Source organism: Bufo bufo, chromosome 5 (assembly GCF_905171765.1).
Source record: "Bufo bufo chromosome 5, aBufBuf1.1, whole genome shotgun sequence".
Classification (NCBI taxonomy): domain Eukaryota; kingdom Metazoa; phylum Chordata; class Amphibia; order Anura; family Bufonidae; genus Bufo; species Bufo bufo.
In genome coordinates this window covers 556,652,709-556,675,857 of record NC_053393.1, presented here as the reverse complement: position 1 = coordinate 556,675,857, position 23,149 = coordinate 556,652,709, and the positions used below count along the sequence as shown (strand labels likewise).

The window sequence follows — 23,149 nt, the reverse complement described above, 5'->3', positions numbered from 1 at the left end:
CAGGCTCAGCAGGCTGTATCTGACATGAGAGGCTTAGATACGGCTGTGCTGGCCGCTCCCAGTGTTTGGGGCTCTGGAGATGGTGAGGGAAGCGCCTGTGGCCCTCAGTGATGTGAGCAGAGGAGCAGCAGCCATGTCTGGGTGTACTAACATGGCCGCCGGAGGTGTAGGGGGCGGGGCTAGTGCTAACTGACCGTGTGCCGGGCGGGGCCAGCCCTGTGACGTCACACCGCAAAGCATGCTGGGAGAGGAAAACTCCAGGAACCTGAGGGAAAGAGGAAGTTCTGCTGGAAACGTCCTGTAAAGAGGCTCTGATGTCCGGACAGCGGGAGGGAGAGCCCCGGCATGAGGAGGAGCAGGTACCGGGGGAGCCGGTAGTGCAGCTGGAGGAGGATAGGACGGCTGTAGAAGGAGGTGATGATGGAGGAGGACCAGCCCCTCACATCTCCAGGTAACGGACAGGACTAAATACAAATGTCCTGGAATTCTCTGTCTGTAAAGTCTGAGTCCAGTCTCTGTGTCTCCTGCAGAAAGAGCTACAGTCAGAGGACAACACCAGAGAGATGTCCGCGTCCTCTTCTTCCACAGGATGGTCAGGTAATGGAGATGTCTCCTCCTCTGTAGGAGGACGCCTTGTTTTATCCAGTACTTTTTTAGGTTTATACTGGTTTATAGTGGTGTAATGAGCTGGAGATGGCGGGATTACAGCCGACCACAGACGCTCCATGTTCTCTGTGCCCCCCTGAGAGTAGTATTGCCCTCTCTGTGCCCCCCTGAGAGTAGTAATGCCCTCTCTGTGCCCCCCTGAGAGTAGTAATGCCCTCTCTGTGCCCCCCTGAGAGTAGTAATGCCCTCTCTGTGCCCCCCTGAGAGTAGTAATGCCCTCTCTGTGCCCCCCCGAACAGTGGTAATGCCCTCTCTGGGCCCCCCCGAACAGTGGTAATGCCCTCTCTGGGCCCCCCCGAACAGTGGTAATGCCCTCTCTGGGCCCCCCCGAACAGTGGTAATGCCCTCTCTGGGCCCCCCCGAACAGTGGTAATGCCCTCTCTGGGCCCCCCCGAACAGTGGTAATGCCCTCTCTGGGCCCCCCCGAACAGTGGTAATGCCCTCTCGTACTCCCCTGTGGGCACAGCTGGCGCTGCAGTGCTGTGTGGGAGGAGCACAGGCAGATTTTTGGCTCCTCCTACACGGTCCGGCAGCGCGATCTGTGTCTGCAGGTCTTAATGTTGAAGCAGAGAAGGGAAGGAGCGCGGGGAGCAGAGCGGTCAGTGAGACGTTTATTGGGGCTCTAGCAATGAACACTTCCATCTGTATTGATAGAAGCACCCCCCCCCCCTCTGCCACGCCTCTGTGTCCAGCTTTGCCGAGGATGCATGTGTACAAGGTTTTTGGCTGTGAGCCGCCATCTAGGTCCAGCTTCTGGGAGACCTGCAGACAGTCGGCTCAGGTTGTCGGGAGGGTAGTTCAGAGCTGGATGCAGATGAAGGAGGGAAGTGATATTAGAACTGGTGCCGGGGGGGGGGGGGTATTGGCCTCCAGGGCAAAGTGAGGATCACCATATCAAGGTGGTGGGTGACATTCTTGAAATGGCATTAAAGGGGGATCTTGTAGTTATGGGTGACTGGTGTGGACTGGGATATTTCCAGTGCTCTTACATGTCGGAGCAGGAATCTAATGGATGCACTTACAGGAGCGGCAGCTCGTCACATCCCCCACAGAGGAGAGGACGTTCTAGATTTAGGCTAGCTTCACGCTAGTATTGTGAGATCCGGAGAACAGTGGGCGGGTCTCTCTGGATCCGGCATTGCTGGAATCCACTGCGTGCAGCGGTAAGTAGTCCGGACAGGATCGCAGTGGCTTCTGGCAGATCCAGAGAGACCCAGTCGGCTGTTCCCTGACGGATCTTCCAATGCTAGTGTGAAACTAGTCGTAGAGATCTGGTGTCGGAGGTTCATGTGAAGGAACATTTGGGTTCCAGCGATGACTAATGTTTATGGGAACGATCCTACACTACAACCAAAGTGTTAGACTTTAGAAAGAAGAACTTCAAGGAATTGGGGGAGGATAACGCAGCAGGAGCGAGCACCCAGTGGACTCCATCAAAAGTGGTCGTCTTAAAGGCAACCAAACTATATGTCAGACAGATTAGTAAAAGGAAGAAGAGCCCTCCCAAGTTTACTAGAGAAGTAAGAAATATAGTAAAAGATGAGAAGAAGCATATAGGAAGTCTAAAGACTAGAAGTGAAGCTAAGAGATAAAGCCTTCTTCAGGTCTATTAGTGATAGAAGAAAAACTACCATTACAACAATCAGAAATGGCGATCAGGCTATGGCTGAGCGTCTGAATATCTCCTTTTGTTAAGTATTTTGAGTCAGCAGCTCTCAGAATCGTCACTTGTATGGGCAGGGCAGTTACAGTCGTAAGAGAGGAGCTTCAGGGATTTCAGAGGCTCAAAGGGGTTGTCTCATGACAAACAATGGGGGCGTATTGCTAGGGTATGCCCCCATTGTTTTATAGGTGCGGGTCCAACCGCTGGGACACAGAGCCCCGAAAGTGAAGGAGAGCGCACTGTGCATGCGTATCCGCCCTCCATTCATTTTCTATGGGGCCGGCGAATATACAGGGAGTGCAGAATTATTAGGCAAATGAGTATTTTGACCACATCATCCTCTTTATGCATGTTGTCTTACTCCAAGCTGTATAGGCTCGAAAGCCTACTACCAATTAAGCTTATTAGGTGATGTGCATCTCTGTAATGAGAAGGGGTGTGGTCTAATGACATCAACACCCTATATCAGGTGTGCATAATTATTAGGCAACTTCCTTTCCTTTGGCAAAATGGGTCAAAAGAAGGACTTGACAGGCTCAGAAAAGTCAAAAATAGTGAGATATCTTGCAGAGGGATGCAGCACTCTTAAAATTGCAAAGCTTCTGAAGCGTGATCATCGAACAATCAAGCGTTTCATTCAAAATAGTCAACAGGGTCGCAAGAAGCGTGTGGAAAAACCAAGGCGCAAAATAACTGCCCATGAACTGAGAAAGTCAGGTGCAGCTGCCAAGATGCCACTTGCCACCAGTTTGGCCATATTTCAGAGCTGCAACATCACTGGAGTGCCCAAAAGCACAAGGTGTGCAATACTCAGAGACATGGCCAAGGTAAGAAAGGCTGAAAGACGACCACCACTGAACAAGACACACAAGCTGAAACGTCAAGACTGGGCCAAGAAATATCTCAAGACTGATTTTTCTAAGGTTTTATGGACTGATGAAATGAGAGTGAGTCTTGATGGGCCAGATGGATGGGCCCGTGGCTGGATTGGTAAAGGGCAGAGAGCTTCGGTCCGACTCAGACGCCATCAAGGTGGAGGTGGAGTACTGGTTTGGGCTGGTATCATCAAAGATGAGCTTGTGGGGCCTTTTCGGGTTGAGGATGGAGTCAAGCTCAACTCCCAGTCCTACTGCCAGTTTCTGGAAGACACCTTCTTCAAGCAGTGGTACAGGAAGAAGTCTGCATCCTTCAAGAAAAACATGATTTTCATGCAGGACAATGCTCCATCACACGCGTCCAAGTACTCCACAGCGTGGCTGGCAAGAAAGGGTATAAAAGAATAAAATCTAATGACATGGCCTCCTTGTTCACCTGATCTGAACCCCATTGAGAACCTGTGGTCCATCATCAAATGTGAGATTTACAAGGAGGGAAAACAGTACACCTCTCTGAACAGTGTCTGGGAGGCTGTGGTTGCTGCTGCACGCAATGTTGATGGTGAACAGATCAAAACACTGACAGAATCCATGGATGGCAGGCTTTTGAGTGTCCTTGCAAAGAAAGGTGGCTATATTGGTCACTGATTTGTTTTTGTTTTGTTTTTGAATGTCAGAAATGTATATTTGTGAATGTTGAGATGTTATATTGGTTTCACTGGTAAAAATAAATAATTGAAATGGGTATATATTTGTTTTTTGTTAAGTTGCCTAATAATTATGCACAGTAATAGTCACCTGCACACACAGATCTCCCCCTAAAATAGCTAAAACTAAAAACAAACTAAAAACTACTTCCAAAAATATTCAGCTTTGATATTAATGAGTTTTTTGGGTTCATTGAGAACATGGTTGTTGTTCAATAATAAAATTAATCCTCAAAAATACAACTTGCCTAATAATTCTGCACTCCCTGTAGCTATTTCCCTTGAGCCCATAGAAGTGAATGGGAGCGATGGGCAGTCATGCGCGGTGTGCTCCCATTCACTTCTATGGGGACCGCGCTTGGTGGTGGCCGGACCGGAGTACTCCAGCCACCACCTTGCATGACTCCGTTCGCGATATAGGTGCAGGTCCCAGCGGTGGGACCTGCACCTATAAGACAATGGGAGCATATCCTAGCGATATGCCCCCAATGTCTGAGATGAGATAACCCCTTTAAAGTCTAACAAGGCCATGGGGCCAGATGGCATCCGAGTCCTTAAAGAACTCCAGTCTGTGACTTGATTTGTTTAACCAGTCCCTCTTAGGCCGAGTTCACACTTCAGTAATTTCCATCAGTTATTGAGAGCTACAACCGAGTGCGGGGAGAAAACCCAAAGCAGTGAGCCTAACATCTGTAGTAGTAAAATGATGGAAACCCTCCTGAAAAAGAAGATGATCGACCACCTAAAAACTAGCAATGTACTGGACCTAAAACGGCATGGCTGCTCCAAGGGCCGATCACGTCAGACTAATCTTATAGATTTCTTTGACTATGATGGAGGTTCCGTGGATGTTTCTTGCCTGGATTTTAGCAAAGCCTTTGATACAAAGCCACAGCCAAAGCTGACAGATAAATGGCTGAAGATTGGACTTAATCCGCGGATAGTCCAGTGGATCCGCGGTCGGCTGTTGGACAGATATCAGAGGCTTGTTGTTAATGGGGTGCATTCTGAGTATGTAAGAGGGTTGACGTTCCTGGAGGGGTTAGTAACATGGAGAACTAGATAAATGGTCCAAACAATGGAAACCGCAGTCTGAAATCAGCCGGGGGTACGATCAGGAGCAATGTCAGATATTAATTTACTGAAAAACTGGCTGAAGCTTGGAACAAACCTCCAGCAGATGTGGTTGAAAAGCCTACAGTAAGTGACTGTAACCTGCCCGGGATAAGCGCAGGTCTATCCAAAGATAAAGGGCGACTAGATGGAGCAGGTGGTCTTTTTTTCCCTTCGCCCATGACAGCACCACGAGAGAGAGAGGATCTGCCCCCACAGACAGGAAACCTGCAGAATAAAAGGACGGACACTCTCCTCCCAATTCAGTGTGGTTTCCTGTCTCTGGGGAAGCCTGCAGTTTTTTTTTAGGTCCTTCCCTCTGGTTGTGCTCCCTAACATACCTGCAGTCCCTTAGTAGGTAAGGCGGCATCAGTTGGTGCGCCTGAGGGCGGGCAGAGGCAGAGCTCCGGAGGGGGTGATTGTGTGCTGGAGCTTGTAGTGCCTATCGGCATCGCTGATGCGCTAGAAGCACAGACGCCGAACCCCAGGGGGAAGAAGAGGAGCTTCCGGCAGTGAGAATTTCGGGAGGTCACGTGATCGGCTCGCAGCGTTGGATGTGACATCATCTCAGGAGCGCCTATGAGTAGTGCGCGCTTTGAGCTACAGACTGGCGTCCTAAGCAGCGCTTTGGTTACCAGCAACAGGAAGCATGGAGAAGGACAAACTCACTGAGGAGTCTGCAGTCCCTCCAGTGTTGGTACCTCTGAGGGGGTGAGTGTTTTGGGGCATTATGTTATGCTTCCTTATGCTGATACAGTTGTATTAATGTCATTTCAGACAAAACCTAGGAAAGTGGTTACTAAGAGGAAGAATAAGGAATGTGCTCTGTGTAAAACTGGGTTGTCTTCGGATTGGGAAATAAAAAATGTGTCAGTCCTGGATTGATAGAACAGTGGCTGAAGAATCGCCATCTTTTTATAAATGTCTCCAGGCATTAGTCAGATCAGAGGTTTATTCTACTCTGTCATCCAAAAAAGTCTTGGGGGAGAAAGATCCTAAAACGAGGCGCCATGAGTCTGTACAAGAACATTTATCATCTGAATCTGAGGAAGAGGAGATACACTTTTCTTTATTTGGACATTCTGATGATTCATCTCTATCTTCCTCCTGAAGATGGTGAGATTAGTGGTAGACACTGTTTTCCCATAGAAGATACGGAAAAACTCCTGAAAGCTGTACGCTCGACTATGGGCATTGAGGAGACAAAAGAGCCCCGGTCTATACAGGACATTATGTTTGGGGTCTAGAATCCAGACACCACAGCACTTTCCCAGTTCACAAGAATGTTTCTGCCTTAATTAAAGGAGAATGGAGAAAGCCTAACAGGAAGGTTTACATCTCAAAAAATATTAAGAGTAAATACCCCTTTAAAGAAGATGATTCTGCTACATGGGATAAGGCTCCCAGGATAGTTGTAGCGATCTCTAAAGTTTCAAGGAAGACGGCTCTTCCCTTTGATGATATGGGGATTTTGAAGGACCCATTAGATAGAAAAGCCGATACCTTTTTAAAAGGGCCTTGGGAGGCATCCACTTCTTCCTTCAGACCAAGTATAGCCTCTACCTGTACGGCCCGGTCCCTTATAGTCTGGCTCTCTGAATTAGAAAATCAGCTAAAGAACAGATGCCCCAGGGAAGAGATTTTAGCATCCCTGCCAACAATTAAAAAGCGGCTGACTTCCTGGCAGATGCCTCTGCTGATTCTGTCAGACCTGGAGGCCAATTCAGCAGCCTTGTCAAATTCGACACAAAGAGCTCTTTGGTTAAACAATTGGGGTGGAGATCTCCCTTCTGAAAACAAACTATGTGGTGTCCCCTGTGAAGGGGAATACCTGTTCGGGCCAACTCTGGACGACTTATTAGATAAGGCTGCGGATAAAAAGAGAAAATTTCCGGGGTTCCAGAGCTCTTTCCCCTCTAAGAATAGGTTTAACCGTTCCTTTCGCCCCTTCAAAAGTAATCAGGAATCAGATAAAAAGTCCTGGAAGGACAGGTTCCAGATCCAAAGGAGAGGTAGAAGTTATTTCTTCAATCAGTCCTTTGGAGATAAAAATAAACAGGATCAACAATGATGCCAGAAGTCAGGTGGGGGCAGATTAAAACATTTCTTTGCAGCCTGGTCCCAGATTTTGTCAAGTTAGTGAATTCTAGACTCCATTCTCAATGGGTAAAAATTAAAATTCCGTCTGGCCCCTCCAGTAAGATTCTTAATTACAAAAGATCAAGTCTCAGCTCTAGGAAATTCGGCCATGGAAACCGAGGTTCTAAAATTAGTAGAAAAATCAATTTTAGTCCCGGTAGCAGAGGAGGAAAAAGGCGAGGTATTTTATTCCCCCCCGTTTTTAGTAAAAAAAAACAAAAAAACGGATGGTTCATTCAGAACTGTAATAAACCTAAAGAGATTGAATCATTTTCTTCAGATCAAAAAGTTCAAAATGAAAACTATAAAATGGGTCATAAAGCTTCTTTCTCCTCGCTGCTTCATGGCAGTACTCAATCTCAAGGACGCATACTATCACATTCCAATTTTTGCAGGTTATCCGAAATTCCTAAGAGTCGCAGTCAGAATAGGGGTTCAGTTTCAGCATTTTTAAATTCAGTTCTTTGTCCTATCCATGGCTCCAAGAGTGTTTACGAAAATAATCGCAGAGATGGCGGCTCGTATAAGGGAGAGGGATATTCTTTTTCATACCATACCTGGATGATTTTCTGATTGTAGGAAAAATAGAAAATGCCTGTAAAAAAGCAGTAGCTGCGGTATCAGAGATCCTGAACAGATTAGGATGGATTTTAAATCAAGAAAAATCAAGACCGCATCCCACCAGAAGACAGTCTTTTCTGGGATTGATTTTAGATTCTTCTTGCCAGAGCTGTTTTTTTCCAGAAGAAAAAGTAATTCTCATCCAGAAAAAAACTAGGCGCCTGATCAGAAATCCGGTGACCTCAATAAGGAAAGGGATGTCTATCCTTGGATCCCTCACATCTTGTATTCCAGCGGTAAGATGGGCACAACTCCACTCAAGGGCGCTCCAGTGGGAAATCCTGTCTCTTTGGGAGGAAAACAGCTCCCTAGATGTAAAAATAAGGATATGAGATCAGACTCTCCAAAGCTTGACATGGTGGCTGGAGAGGAAAAATCTAATTCAGGGTGTTCCGTGGAAGCTGGAAGATCTGATTTGTCTGACTACGAACGCAAGTCCCTGGGGGTGAGGAGCTCACATTCAGGAGATCTCCCTTCAAGGTTGTTGGGAAAGTATCCAAGAAAGAGGGTCCATCAACCTGAAGGAGCTGATGGCCGTGAGCCTAGCGATGAATTCTGCTCTTCCATGAATAAGAGGAAAAAATCAAAGAATTATGATGGACAACAAGATAGTAGTCTCGTACCTAAACAAACAGGGGGGCACAAGGTGCAGAACTCTAATGCAGGAAGCCCACAGTATCCTCTTACTAGCAGAAAATAATGTGCGTCGATCTCAGCGGTACATATGAGGGGCGTGGAAAACAGACAGGCGGACTTTCTCAGTCATCACCCTCTCTCTCAGGGCGAGAGGTCTCTAGACCTATCAATTTTCAAGAATATAACAGCCCTCTGGGGACAGCTGGACATAGATCTGTCTGATGCCTTGATGCAGAAATGGAAATTTCCCCTGACACTACACCTTTCCTCCTCTTCCTTTGATTCCTCGTGTGTTATGGAAAATCAGGGAAGAAGGGGCGAGGGTTATCCTCATTGCTCCATTCTAGCCAAGAAGGTCTTGGTTCACGTGGCTCCTGATCATGTCAATCTGGGATCCATGGGTCCTTCCAGAGATCCGGGTCTGTTGAGCCAAGGTTCAGTATTCCATCCAGACATAAAAAATCTCCACTTAACTGCCTGGAACTCGAAAGGTACATGCTAGGGAGGAAGGGATTTTTCGATGCCTTGATTTTGACTCTTCTTAAGAGTAGGAAGAAAGTAACAGTAGCCATCTACGCCAGAGTGTGGCAGAAATTTTTTGATTTTGCGCATATCCAGATTAATGACATCCCATCTTCTGCTCCCATTTATCTAATATTGGAGTTCCTTCAGAAGGGTCTAGATCTGGGACTAGCAGGAAATACCTTAAAAGTGCATGTCTCAGCTCTGTCGGCCCTGTTTAATCAGGACATTGCAGGATGCCCATGGGTATCTAGATTCTTTAGAGCAGTGGACAGATCCACCCCGATAGCTTCAGTTAGACCTCCTCCTTGGGATTTAGATGTAGTTTTAAAGGCTTTAACTCGTCCTCCATTTGAACCTATAGAGTCCAGCTCCATAAAATGTCTTACCTTGAAGTTATGTCTCCTAATAGCTTTAACATCTGCTCGCTGGATTAATGAGATTCAGGCCAATTCCATCAATCCTCCTTATACCACAATTTTAGAGGACAAGGTTGTGATACGTCCAGATCCGGCTTTTCTTCCAAAAGTTGTTTCAAAATTTTATAGATATTAAGAGAATATTCTTCCTACCCTGTTTAAAAACCCTGGATCAGAAGAAGAGCAATCCCTTCACTGCCTAGACGTCAGAAGGGCTTTGATTAACTATCTTTCTCGCACTAAAGATTGGCGCAAATCTTCTTCACTCTTTATTCTTTTTCAAGGAGTTAATAAGGGTGTTGCAGCCTCTAAAAGTTATATTGCAAGGTGGATTGTTTCAGCTATTTCCTTGTCTTGCCTGTCTTCTGGATTATCTCCTCCAGCTGGTCTCAAGGCACACTCTACCAGGGCAGTGGCTACCTCCTGGGCGGAAAGATCCTCAGGTCCCATAGAGAATATTTGCAGAGATGCCACCTGGTCTTCTCCTTCAACTTTTTTTTAAGCACTATCGGCTTGATTTAAACTCCTCTCCTTCGGGGTCATCCTTTGGGGAAAAGGTGCTTCTTTCTACTCTCCCACCCTGAAATTTCCTCTGGTAACTCTCTCGTGGTGCTGTCACGGGCGAAGGGAAAAATGATGATTACTTACTGGTAATTTTATTTTCCAGAGCCCATGACAGCACCCTTATATTCCCTCCCTTTGGTTCTTTATGGTTATCTTATGTTCGCACGGGTGTAGCAAAAAAAAATAAAAGAGAATCTTGTTAAACTGAATTTATTATTGACTATCTAACATTATGTTGGTGGCCTTCCTCCGATGCTTGGATATTACACTGAGGAGGAGAGTGTCCGCCCTTTTATTCTGCAGGTTTCCTGTCTGTGGGGGCGGATCCTCTCTGTCTCTTGTGGTGCTGTCATGCGCTCTGGAAAATCAAATTAACGGTAAGTAATCATCATTTTCTGCTGTCAATCTTCTGTGTTTCTATTTTCGGTTGTCATGATAATTAGGCCCCCTGCACAGGGCTGTATCCATTGTGCGGTTTACAAACTGTGAAACTACAAAATACGGATGCAGCCCATGTGCCATCCGCCATTTTTTGTGATTGCATGAACTATGAGTTCACGTTTTGCAGACCAGTAAAGGACATGTTCTGTTTTGGGAATGAAAATACGAATGCTGCAAAGTGTACTGGTCGGCGACACACAGACCTGACTCATATTTCGCAGATCTGCAGTTTGCAGACTGTAAAACTCATATTGTAAATGAGGCCTTAAAAGGGTTGAAAAGTATAACTGTGCAATGAAAAGGTTTTATGGCGTTTAACCCCTTTCCGACCAGCGCTGTAAAAGTACGGAACTGCGGGAAGTGACTTCCCGACCAGTGCCATAGTACTCACTACATAAAGTGACACATTAGATTTGCAAAAAATGGCCTGGGCAGGAAGGTGAAAACTGGTGTAGAAAGGGTTAAATACAATGTACATGCTGTAATAATATTGTTTGCATTATTTTGTACTTTACACTTTCCTTCTGGTAGCGCCCCCTGCTGTTTATCCTTTGGCTAAAATTCTGGTCCTGCATTTTGGGATGGACACATTCTCAGTATCTTCCCTGCTCCCTTCCTCCTGTCAGTGTCGGTGTAGTCCTCTCGTGGTGAAGCAGTGCAGACTCCTTTAATTCATCCCTACTTGTATATTCATGGAGGTATATAGCTATATCTCTCTAGACAGTGGGGCTAGAGGGGAGGGGGGCATCTATTATGGGAATCCCTGGGGCTGTATGTGAGGAAGAGGAAATCTGGAGAAGGGCCTAAAAAGAGCTGGCTGCAGCGCACTTCTGGGAGATGCAGGTGCTTGATAGTCACATGAGACGAGTGTCATGCCCCACTCTGACGATGTGCGGAGGTCAGCCAGGATTGCAGCACGAGTCTAGTATTTGTTTTGATGCTGTGCTGGATCCGCCTCGCATCAGGTGCACTGGGTGGAGTCATTAGTTTAAATAGTCTCCAGCTAAAGTGCTCTGAGCGGATTATACTCATCATTGTGGTCTTGGAAGCTAGGAAGGAAGGTTGGCTGTTTGTTCCTGCTCTCAGCAGATAAGTGTCTTTTCTTGTTTGGTTGTTTATGTCATCTTACCCGTCCAGGTTCTGTGCGAGCTGGCAGCTCCTTTCTCCCCACTTCACCATCTCAGGGAGTTCAGGGTTCTGTTAGTATAGGCTGGTGGACACAGCGAATCTACCATCAAGATTTGTCTGTGGGCTGAGCATTGTAGGGAAAGAGGTCAGGGATAAATTAGGAGGTGACCCTTTCCCTGTCTCTCGTCCAGAGCCTGGTTGGTGTGTTATCTGTTAACTGTGCACGTCCGTCGTGACATTATAATCCGCCATACTGTGACTGCCATTGCTCAGCGTTTATGTGATGGCGTCAATTGATGCACTGGTTGACCGCATGCAGGGTTTGTCCCTGGAGGTTGCGGATCTACGTAGTACGGTCACACAGTGTCCGAGGGTGTTAGCTTCAGGTACAAGTCAAATTGTTGGGGAGCCTAAAGTCGCTCTTCCGGAGAAATTTGCAGGGGGTACTGATGATTTTTTCCGTTTCAAGGAATCATGTAAGTTGTACTTTCGTTTGTGCCCATTTTCATCAGGTAATGAGGATCAGAGGGTGGGTATCGTCATGTCTTTGCTGAAAGGGGACGCGCAATCCTGGGCTTTTTCCCTGCCGCCCAGTTCTCTGCCATTGACCCAGATCGAGTTTCAATGGCAGAGTCAAAATTACGTAACTTACTACAGGGTAAACATACTGCTGAGGTTTACTGCACAGAGTTTAGGAGGTGGGCTACTGAGTCGGGGTGGAACGACCCCGCGTTACGTAGCCAGTTTTGTCAGGGGTTATCTGAAAGGTTGAAGGATGCTCTGGCTTTTCATGAATACCCTGATACTTTGGAAAATGCAATGTCTTTGGCGATACGTTTGGATAGATGTATCAGAGAGAGGGGTAAGGGTCCCTCTGTGCAGGGGATTCCTCCCGCGTGTAGTTTTGTTCCACCAGCTGCCCAGGGAGATATTGCTTGTTATTCTGGCCTAGGAGAGGAACCCATGCAGTTAGGTCAGATATCTTTCCATTCGGATAGTAGAGACTTTTGTAAAGCGCACAATTTATGATTCTTTTGTGGAAAGAGGGGTCATTTTGTTTTTTCTTGTCCGTATGTTGAACCACAGGGGAGAGTGATAAAGAGAAAAGAAAAAGAAAAAAAAAAACCTCCCTCACACTTGGTAGTATGAATGGTGTGGTAGAGCAGACTGGTATGCAAGTTCCCTGCAGTTCCCGTTTTCTCCTTTCAGCTATGGTGGCGCTAGAGTCTCGAAATGTGTTTGTTGATGTTTTTCTTGATTGTGGTGCTGGGGTAAATTTTATTGACTTTCTGTTTCTTGAGGGTTTGGGACTAAGTATTTGCACGTTAGAGAACGAGATTCGTGTTTTTGCCATTGATTCTTCCCCTCTTTCTCAAGGGAGCCTTACTCACGTTGTTCATGATAGTCATTTAAGGGTGGGTGATTCACATGCTGAGATTATTTCCTGTTTCGTCATGAAGGATTTGCCAGCTCCAATAGTTTTGGGGTTGCCATGGTTGTCTAAACATAACCCAACTATAGACTGGCAGGCGAGACAAATCATTGGTTGGAGCAAGTTTTGTTCGGATAATTGTCTTGTCACATCTATTTCTGAAGTGTCCGTTACGGCCTTGCCTCAGTATCTCTCAGATTTTTCGGACGTGTTTGCGGAGGGTGGGGCTCAGGAATTGCTCCCTCATCGTGACTATGATTGTCCTGTGAATCTTATTCCGGGGGCTAAGTTGCCTAAGTCTCGGCTCTACAACCTCTCTCAACCCGAGAGAGAGGTCATGCGAAAGTATGTCGCCGAGAGTTTGGCAAAGGGTCATATTAGACCATCTAAGTCTCCAGTGGCTGTAGGTTTGTTCTTCGTGAAGAAGAAAGATGGATCACTGAGACCGTGTTTGGATTTCCGGGAGCTGAATCGTATTACAGTCCGGGATCCATATCCCCTGCCTTTGATCTCTGATCTTTTTGATCAGATTGTTGGAGCCAAGGTGTTCTCCAAGTTGGATTTGAGAGGAGCATACAATCTGATCAGGATCAAGGAGGGGGATGAGTGGAAAACGACCTTCAATACGCACGAGGGTCATTTTGAGAACCTGGTAATGCCTTTTGGGTTGACGAATGCGCTAGCGGTATTTCAGCGATTCGTAAATGATATTTTTCATCATTTGGTGGGGAGGTTCGTAGTAGTCTACCTTGATGACATTTTAATTTATTCTCCTGATCTGAAGACCCATCAGGATCATGTGAGACAGGTTTTGACGATCCTGCGGGAGAACAAGTTATACGCCAAATTGGAGAAATGTTTATTTGCGGAGCAAGAGCTTCCATTTTTGGGATACATGCTTTCTGATTCTGGTTTTCGTATGGACCCCGAAAAGGTCCGGGCGGTTCTGGAGTGGGACCGACCGGAGAATCAGAAAGCTTTGATGCGATTTTTGGGGTTTACGAATTATTATAGAAAATGTATTTTGAATTATTCCACGCTAGTCAAACCTCTTACTGATATGACCAAGAAGGGCGCTGATGCCTCTGTCTGGTCGGATGAGGCATTGCAGGCCTTTTCGGCTATTAAGGAGCGTTTTGCGTCTGCTCCCATTCTGGTGCAGCCGGATGTATCTCAGCCATTCGTGGTCGAGGTCGATGCATCAGAGGTGGGGGTTGGGGCGGTGCTTTCGCAGGGCCCTTCTCCTGGCAAGTGGGTCCCGTGTGCCTTCTTCTCCAGGAAGCTCTCGGTCGCTGAGAGGAATTATGATGTTGGAGATAGGGAGTTGTTGGCGATCAAATTGGCCTTTGAAGAATGGCGTCACTGGTTAGAGGGGGCTTCTCACCCCGTTATTGTGTATACAGACCATAAGAATTTGGCTTACCTGCAATCTGCCAAGCGTCTGAACCCTAGACAGGCCAGATGGTCATTGTTTTTTACCAGGTTCAATTTCGTGGTTACCTTTCGCCCAGGGGTCAAGAACGTCAAGGCAGATGCCTTGTCTCGCAGCTTCCCTGGGGGAGGTGATTCAGAAGATCCAGCGATTTTGGCGGATGGAGTGGTGGTCTCCGCTCTGTACCCTGGATTGGAGATGGAGGTGTTGGGAGCTCAGGAGGGGGCTCCTGGTTCGTGTCCCCCAGGGAGGTTGTTTGTTCCTGAGGGCCTACGATACAAGGTGTTCAAGGAACATCACGATACTGTTCTCGCTGGACATCCTGGTGGTAAGTCCACCTGTGATCTGGTGTCCCGGAGGTTCTGGTGGCCAGGTTTGAGTAAGTGTATTGAGAATTACGTGGCAGCTTGTGAAACCTGCGCTCGGTCTAAGGTTGCTCATACTCGACCGCCTGGTTCACTTCTTCCATTGTCTATTCCATCTCGTCCTTGGACACATTTGTCCATGGACTTTATTACGGACCTACCGAGTTCCTCCGGGAGAACAGTGATTTTGGTGGTAGTCGATCGTTTCAGTAAAATGGCTCACTTTATACCACTAACAAGTCTGCCTAACGCTAAGACTCTTGCGCAGATTTTTGTGGATAATATTGTTAAATTGCACGGTATTCCTTCGGATATTGTCTCTGATAGGGGCACGCAGTTTGTCTCCAGGTTTTGGAGGGCGTTCTGCTCTCGACTTGGCAATCAACTTTCTTTCTCGTCGGCTTTTCATCCACAGTCGAATGGTCAGACGGAGCGTACCAATCAAAACCTGGAGACCTACTTGAGGTGCTTTGTGGCTGAGAATCAGGAGGACTGGTCCTCATTCTTGCCCTTAGCAGAATTTGCTTGAATAACCGTAGGCAGGAGTCCACGGGTAAGTCGCCATTTTTTGGCACATACGGTTTCCATCCTCAGTTTGGTACCTTTTCTGGGTCTGGTTCCTCCGGGATGCCAGAGGAGGAGAGATTCTCTTCTGCCTTATCCTCTATCTGGCGGGGGATTCAAGGGAATTTGGAGAGGATGGGTGAGAGGTATAAACGAATGGCTGACAGGAGACGTGTGACTGGTCCGGACCTGTGTGTGGGTGATTTGGTGTGGTTGTCCACTAGGAATATCAAGTTGAGAATGCCATCTTGGAAACTGGGTCCAAGATTTGTTGGTCCATATAAGATTTCTGCTGTGATCAATCCTGTGGCATTTCGACTTGATCTGCCGCAGACTTGGAGGATCCACGATGTCTTCCACAAGTCTTTACTAAAAAAATATGTTAAACCGGTGGTACCATCGCCATTGCCTCCTCCTTCTGTTCTGGTCGAGGGAAACTTGGAGTTCGAGATCTCCAGGATTCTCGACTCAAGAGTTCTGCGGGGTTCCCTCCAGTACCTGGTTCACTGGAGGGGTTACGGTCCTGAGGAGAGGATGTGGGTTCCGGCGTCAGATGTCAACGCCAGCCGTCTGGTGAGGGCCTTTCATAGGTCCCATCCGGATAAGGTTGGTCCAGGGTGTCCGGAGGTCACCCGTAGAAGGGGGGGGGGTACTGTCATGCCCCACTCTGACGATGTGCGGAGGTCAGCCAGGATTGCAGCACGAGTCTAGTATTTGTTTTGATGCTGTGCTGGATCCGCCTCGCATCAGGTGCACTGGGTGGAGTCATTAGTTTAAATAGTCTCCAGCTAAAGTGCTCTGAGCGGATTATACTCATCATTGTGGTCTTGGAAGCTAGGAAGGAAGGTTGGCTTTTGTTCCTGCTCTCAGCAGATAAGTGTCTTTTCTTGTTTGGTTGTTTATGTCATCTTACCTGTCCAGGTTCTTTGCGAGCTGGCAGCTCCTTTCTCCCCACTTCACCATCTCAGGGAGTTCAGGGTTTTGTTAGTATAGGCTGGTGGACACAGCAAATCTACCATCAAGATTTGTCTGTGGGCTGAGCATTGTAGGGAAAGAGGTCAGGGATAAATTAGGAGGTGACCCTTTCCCTGTCTCTCGTCCAGAGCCTGGTTGGTGTGTTATCTGTTAACTGTGCACGTCCGCCGTGACAACGAGCTTCTGCCTCCCTTGGTAAAATAAAGAGACCAGAGCTGCAGAGGAGGGAGTAAAGAAGCGAACTAGGATGAAACTTACACTGGAGAGCAGCACTTTTTGCATGGTTGTACTTCAAATATTGGCATGCTTTACTCCCAGTTTTTCATTTTCCATGCAGTTTTTTTAGACAATGCACTGATTTTTTGAGTATTTAACAGAATTTATAACAGGATAAAGAATGTTAATGCTACAGAGACAGATGTTCGGGGTGATAATCAGTGTAAGGAGGACATTCCTACAAAGACAGATGTGAGGGGTGATGACCAGTGTAAGGAGGACATTCCTACAGAGACAGATGTGAGGGGCGATGACCAGTGTAAGGAGGACATTCCTACAGAGACAGATGTGAGGGGTGATGAACAGTATAAGGAGGAGATTCCTACAGATAAACGCCCAGGTGAGTAGTGACCACTAAATAAAGCAGAGATGAGTCTGTAACTGTAACGACCCTGAATTGGACTTCCCCAATAGCAGGCGCCTTCCCCAGGTACTTGGTGTCCCCCAGTACTCAGATACCCCCAGGACTTGCAGTAGGACCAAGGTTCCAAGTAGAGCTTCACCATGCAACAAGAAGAAATGAGAGTGAGACAAAACATTTTTTGAGCATTCAATTAATTAAAAATAACGATTAAACTGAAACAGGCTGTTTTTCAGCTGATCCAAATTTTAGGACCACATGCCTTTTAAAAGGCCAAATCTGTGCAAAGATGTGGATTTATTGTCATTTTCTGTCATGTAGTCACACGTTGTGATGGCAAAGGCAAAAAAACTTCTCCCTTTTTGAACGTGGTCAGGTTGTTGAACTGCATAAGCAGGGTCTCTCACAGCGCGCCACATTGCTGCTGAGGTGGGACGCAGTAAGACTGCGGAATTTCTTAAATGATCCTGAGGGTTATGGAACAAAGTCAAGTGGAAGACCCAAAAAAATTTAATCAGCACTGAGCCGGAGGATCCAATTGGCTGTCCGTCAAGATACTGGACTATCCTCGACCCAAATTAAGGCCCTTACTGGTGCTGACTGCAGCCCCATAACCATCAGACGGCATCTGAGACTGAAGGGCTTCAAACACAAAAAACTTCTTCTAAGACCTCGTCTCCTTAAACGCCACAGAACTGCTCGTTTGGACTTTGCAAGAGAGTACCAAACATGGGAGATTCAAAGGTGGAAGAAAGTTTTATTCTCTGATGAGAATTTTTTTTACCTTTTTATGGTCCTGATGGTTTCCAACGTTACTGGCATGACAAGCAAATCCCACTTGAGATGTTTTCTACGCGCCACAGTGGAGGGGGCGCCATAATGGTCTGGGGTGCTTTTTCCTTCAGTGGAACAATGGAGCTTCAGGAAGTGCAGGGGCGTCAAACGGCCGCTGGCTATGTCCAGATGTTGCAGAGAGCATTCCTCATGACTGAGGGCCCTCGTCTGTGTGGTAGCGACTGGGTTTTTCAACAGGACACCCATTTCTTTTTGTTGCATGTTGAAGCTCTACTTGGAACCTTGTTAAGATCCAGCCATGCTAAATATGATTTTTTGCCATTTTTCAAGTGGTCTTAAACTTTTGATCAGGACTGTACAAAGCACATATCACAGCACTAGCAGGTAAGAAGAAAGCCATGAGATAGGAACCAATCAGTAGATGACTGGACCAGGATGGGGATGGTAATCAGACGATGAGAAGTAAAAATGGAAACACACCAGTAGTTTCTATATATAAAGATACAAAATATGATAGATGCAGAATAATTAAGCAGGCAGCATGCAGAAATAAGGAAGTCGCTTAGCTTCAGGACGCTGTCGAGTCTCCTACGACATGCGCCACTGCCCAAGACTGGTATTTAATAAGCAGTGATTGTAGCAGAATCTAGCAGACATCTGTAATACAGCGCACATACCTCTTACATCCAGTGAGGTCTTCTCTGATGTAGATGTTCTCTTTCCTCATCTTCTCTATTCACCCCAGACCGCCATGATGATTTCTTTCAGCATCTCTCATCTCTGCAGAGTTTCACAAACGGAAATCTTTGTTTCTTACTTTTCCATCATCCTCCCACCTTCTCAACATCCCATCCTGCCACCCCCAATACTGTGCCCGTTGTGCTCCCCAATACTGTACTGTAGAAACAGATATTGCCCCTTCAAACATTATTGGCACACGGTTCCCTAAAAAATAACTGCACTCAGCAAATAGTGTCCCTGACACTAATAGTGTAAACATAATGTTCCCCAAAAATAACTGCACTGAGATGGATGCCTCCCCATAATATTACTTCTACCCAAAGTCCCACTAATAGTAATAAATCTCTGCCAGAATGCACTCAGTGCCCCCAATAGTAATAATGTCAGCATTGTGCCCATACTAATCATGTTCCTCTAGTCCCCTAGTAGTAGTAATCCCCCTTATAATGTGTGGCAGTACAAAAATACCCCCTTACAATATGTGCCAGTACAAAAAATCCCCTTTGTTTGCCAGTACAAAAAATACCCCTTTTAGTGCCACTAGCAGAACCTTTGTCCCCCTAGTGCCCCACCCCCTAAATAATGTGTGCTAGTGGAAAAATGCCCTTTTCAAGCGCCCCCAGTTATAATAATGTGCACCCCGACCTGGCCCAACAGCATGCTGCAAAGAAAAAAAAATCAAATACTTCCCTCCATGTGGCTGTCAGGATACAATGCAGGGCAAAGGCCTCTTCTGGTCTGTGCCCTGAGCTGCGCTGGCCTCTGATGGGCTTCAGGCCTAGTGTCTGTAGCTTTGCAGAGGGGATGGCGGAGCAGGGAGGCATCCTACAGTTTAATATGCATATATGAATCCTTCCACAATGGAAGCGCTCATTGCCCAGGTCCCTGCCACCAACCCCCAATTGACCCTACCCGGAACTGCCTCAGACAATCACCTCACATTGCTTATTTGGCACTGCGACCCTGTGAGCACCTTATTAGCATATTAATTAATTTCTGAAAAACAGGGCACTGGATTTCAAGAAGAGAGAGGTTGTTTCACTCAGTGTGATCAACTCTAAGAGGCAGTATATCTGGGTTAGCAGGGTTGATTCTGCTGACACATGCTTTTTAATGCAGAATTTTTTATTTTAAGGGAAGAGAACATTCTAATAGGGAATGGTAATCCAGCCTTACGCTGGCTCCATAGCCATAGCCTCCTCATATATCACCGCACTGTTCCTCTCCACTGCCCTGTACGACACGGGCACCACCTAATAGCACTGACTCGCAGGTCTCTTTATGATTCTCCACTTGGCATTCGAGCCTGGTGGTCTGAGGTCTACTGTCTTTGTCAATTTATCATATAATTTTGCTTCATGTTTTGCAACTTGTATCAGAATTTTTATGTTATAAAAGATCAATATCATTTTAAAGATTATATTATTTAAGAATTATTTTTAAAAGTTTTGTTCTTGACAGACGACTGTACCGAGAGCACAGAGGAACACCTGATACCTACATATTATGATGCAGATGATTCGGTTGTCGCACCAGATACATATGAAAAACGTGCCATTATCCCAGTTGTACACTCAGACCTTCAAATCAAAAATCTGCCACCTGATCCTTTAAAAAAGACTGTTATGCAGAATGCAAAGCACAGAAGTGGTGCTGGATCCCAAAGAGCTCAGAAAGGGAAGAAGTCTTATTCATGTTCAGAATGTGGCAAATGTTTTACTCAGAAATCAAATCTTGAGATGCATCAGATAGTTCACACAGGGGAGAAGCCGTATTCATGTTCAGGATGTGGCAAATGTTTTACTCAGAAATCAAAGCTTAAGAGCCATCAAAGACATCACACAGGGGAGAAGCCGTATTCATGTTTAGAATGTGGCAAATGTTTTACTGAGAAATCAAATCTTGAGAGGCATCAGATAGTTCACACAGGGGAGAAGCCGTATTCATGTTCAGAATGTGACAAATGTTTTACTGAGAAATCAAATCTTGAGAGGCATCAGATAGTTCACACAGGGGAGAAGCCCTATTCATGTTCAGAATGTGGCAAATGTTTTAATCGAAAATCACAGCTTGATATCCATCAAAGACATCACACAGGGGAGAAGCTGTATTCATGTTCAGAATGTGGCAAATGTTTTACTGAGAAATCAAATCTTGAGAGGCATCAGATAGTTCACACAGGGGAGAAGCCGTATTCATGTTCAGAATGTGGCAAATGTTTTACTGAGAAATCAAATCTTGAGAGGCATCAGATAGTTCACACAGGGATGAAGCCGTATTCATGTTCAGAATGTGGCAAATGTTTTAATCAAAAATCACATCTTGATATCCATCAAAGACATCACACAGGGGAGAAGCCATATTCATGTTCAGAATGTGGCAAATGTTTTTCTCATAAATCAAGTCTTAAGAGCCATCAAAGACATCACACAGGGGAGAAGCCGTATTCATGTTCAGAATGTGGCAAATGTTTTAATCGAAAATCACATCTTGATATCCATCAAAGACATCACACAGGGGAGAAGCCGTATTCATGTTCAGAATGTGGCAAATGTTTTAATCGAAAATCACATCTTGATATCCATCAAAGACATCACACAGGGGAGAAGCCATATTCATGTTCAGAATGTGGTAACTGTTTTGCTGATAAATCAATTCTTAATAACCATCAGAGAATTCACACAGGGGAGAAGTCGTTTTCATGTCCAGAATGTGGAAAATGTTTTGCTAGGAAAAATTATCTTGCTGAGCATTTAAAAATTCACACAGGGGAGAGGTCATTTTCCTGTCCAGAATGTGGAAAATGGTTTACTCGGAAAGAAAATCTTGTTAATCATCTGAAATCTCACACAGAGGAGATGTGATATTAATGGCCAGAACGTGTTTTACTAAAGAATGTAAATTTGAGAATCATTAGGGAAGTCACACAGGGGTGCAGCCATGTTTATGTTCAGAATGTGGAAACTGTTTTATTCAGAAATAAGCCCTTGTTCAATATCAGAGAATTCATACAGGGGAGAAGAAGTTCTAACCCCTTCCCAACATCCTCCATACATGTATGACGGATGTCGGGAATATAAAGATGGTGCCCACTGAAGAGTTAAGTGCCATAGGCGAAGCATGCGTGCGGTTTCACACAGCAGCGTCCACATGATTGGAGATAGCTCTGATCGCTGACATTCCATCAGATGCTATAGCCAACTGCAACCACAGCATCTGAGCAATCATTTACTGGGAGCGAGCGAGGTGTTACAGCTTGAAGAGCATATGAATTAGAACCATAGATAACTTCATAAAACCAAATATAACAATAGCCACATGATGTATAGTGAATAAAAGATATAACAGAGAATGGATTGTAGTTCAAGGCCTTTACCATAGCTACCATAAACAATCCATTAGAGAGATTGCTTACATGATAATGGAGTATTTTCTGTTCTTACCTATATTAATGAGTCATTTGCACACTGGTGTTTGACTACCCGACAACAACAGCCCTTAGTTTCCCTGCTATAACATACGATGTGTGGAGCCCCCCTCTCATTTTCGTTACACAGATGTATCCTCGTGATAGTGATAGAGATGTGAATATAATTTTTGTATAACTAGATGATTTTCTTATGTATTTACTTTAAGCTGCTTCTTTCTTATCTTAAAGGGGTATTCTCATCTCGCTTATTCAGCCTTCCCTGCAGTCAGCTAGCTGTCCACTTCCTGGTTTTCTGCAGATAAGGCTGGGCGGGCTTAGGCAGCTAGAGTGAAGGCCGGCCACACCTCCTTATGACATCACACTGAGCACTGAGTTCTTATGTGCTCGTTCATGTGAAAAGTATGACTCATCAGTCTGGCAGCCTGCAGTGTCTGAGTCCCCTCCCCCTGCTGTGGAATCCTCAGAGAGCTGTGATAAGTGAGCTCAGTGTACAGTAACATGTGGCTCTTCTGCACAGTTTTATACACAATCTCAGTCTGATCTTTTACAAACCAATTCTGTGCAGCAAACACTATAATTCCATATTATACATTAGCTCTAAAGATTGTCAGCCAGTAGACTTATAATCTGTGCATTTGATTCCCATAAAACATGACCATCCTCCACCTACCAGCATTGATGCAGATTTCTTTCTATTACAGCTGTAATACAATTGTGTATAAACCTTACACTATGTATATGTATAGATGCATATACAGCTCAGGAACATGTTTCTTCTCCAGTCTCCTATCATAAGTTTGGCTACATCAGCTACATCTTTATTATACTCTCCCACCATCCTTCAGGTTGACGGTCCGCATATAAAGCTCTGCTACAACTCTTTATTCCACCATCACTGAGGCTGACCATCCGCTTATACAGCTCTGCTACATATATATATTCACTGCTCAAAAAAATAAAGGGAACACAAAAAAAACACATCCTAGATCTGAGTCTTCAATGAACTAATATGGGGCCGCAAACGAGTTAGAATCAAGATACAATATTTGTATAAAGAAGAGGGTGGAATCTCTGTCCCTTTCCTAAAAGGATACTATGTAGCTGCACAATTGAGATGGTGTGTGAGGAATCGAAAGAATAAATGTATCCGGCTTATTTTTGGGGAGCATTGTAGACCCTGGGAGGACCTTTCACATTCTCGAAACTGGCATTACTGAGAAGAAAACAATAATAAATCAGTTTAGTAGAATGCTTGGGTATATTTGGCAACAAGTTAGATACATG

At 45.6% G+C, this 23,149-nt stretch overlaps 1 protein-coding gene across 2 annotated transcripts; it reads left to right on the top strand.

The window, feature by feature from the left end:
- Nucleotides 1–209: 209 nt before the first annotated feature.
- LOC121000852 (oocyte zinc finger protein XlCOF6.1-like) lies at nt 210–22,781 on the top strand. 2 transcript variants are annotated; one of them, XM_040431583.1, is made up of 4 exons: nt 210–352; nt 527–597; nt 19,897–20,680; nt 20,849–22,781. In XM_040431583.1, the coding sequence occupies exons 1-4, from the start codon at nt 315–317 to the stop codon at nt 21,297–21,299; spliced, it is 1,344 nt and encodes a 447-aa protein (XP_040287517.1). In that variant the 5' UTR covers nt 210–314; the 3' UTR covers nt 21,300–22,781. The 2 variants fall into 2 exon arrangements, with proteins under 2 accessions (XP_040287517.1, XP_040287516.1); XM_040431582.1 differs by having other exon boundaries at nt 210–359; nt 531–597.
- The last annotated feature ends 368 nt before the right edge of the window (nt 22,782–23,149 follow it).

Excerpts from the sequence above, each read along its gene's own strand:
- LOC121000852 (XM_040431582.1), top strand. The coding sequence starts at position 315 with ATGTCCGGACAGCGGGAGGGAGAGCCCCGGCATGAGGAGGAGCAG. Across the intron at positions 360-530 it reads CCCGGCATGAGGAGGAGCAG|AAAGAGCTACAGTCAGAGGA; the intron begins GTACCGGGGGAG and ends TGTCTCCTGCAG. Across the intron at positions 598-19,896 it reads TTCTTCCACAGGATGGTCAG|ACGACTGTACCGAGAGCACA; the intron begins GTAATGGAGATG and ends TGTTCTTGACAG.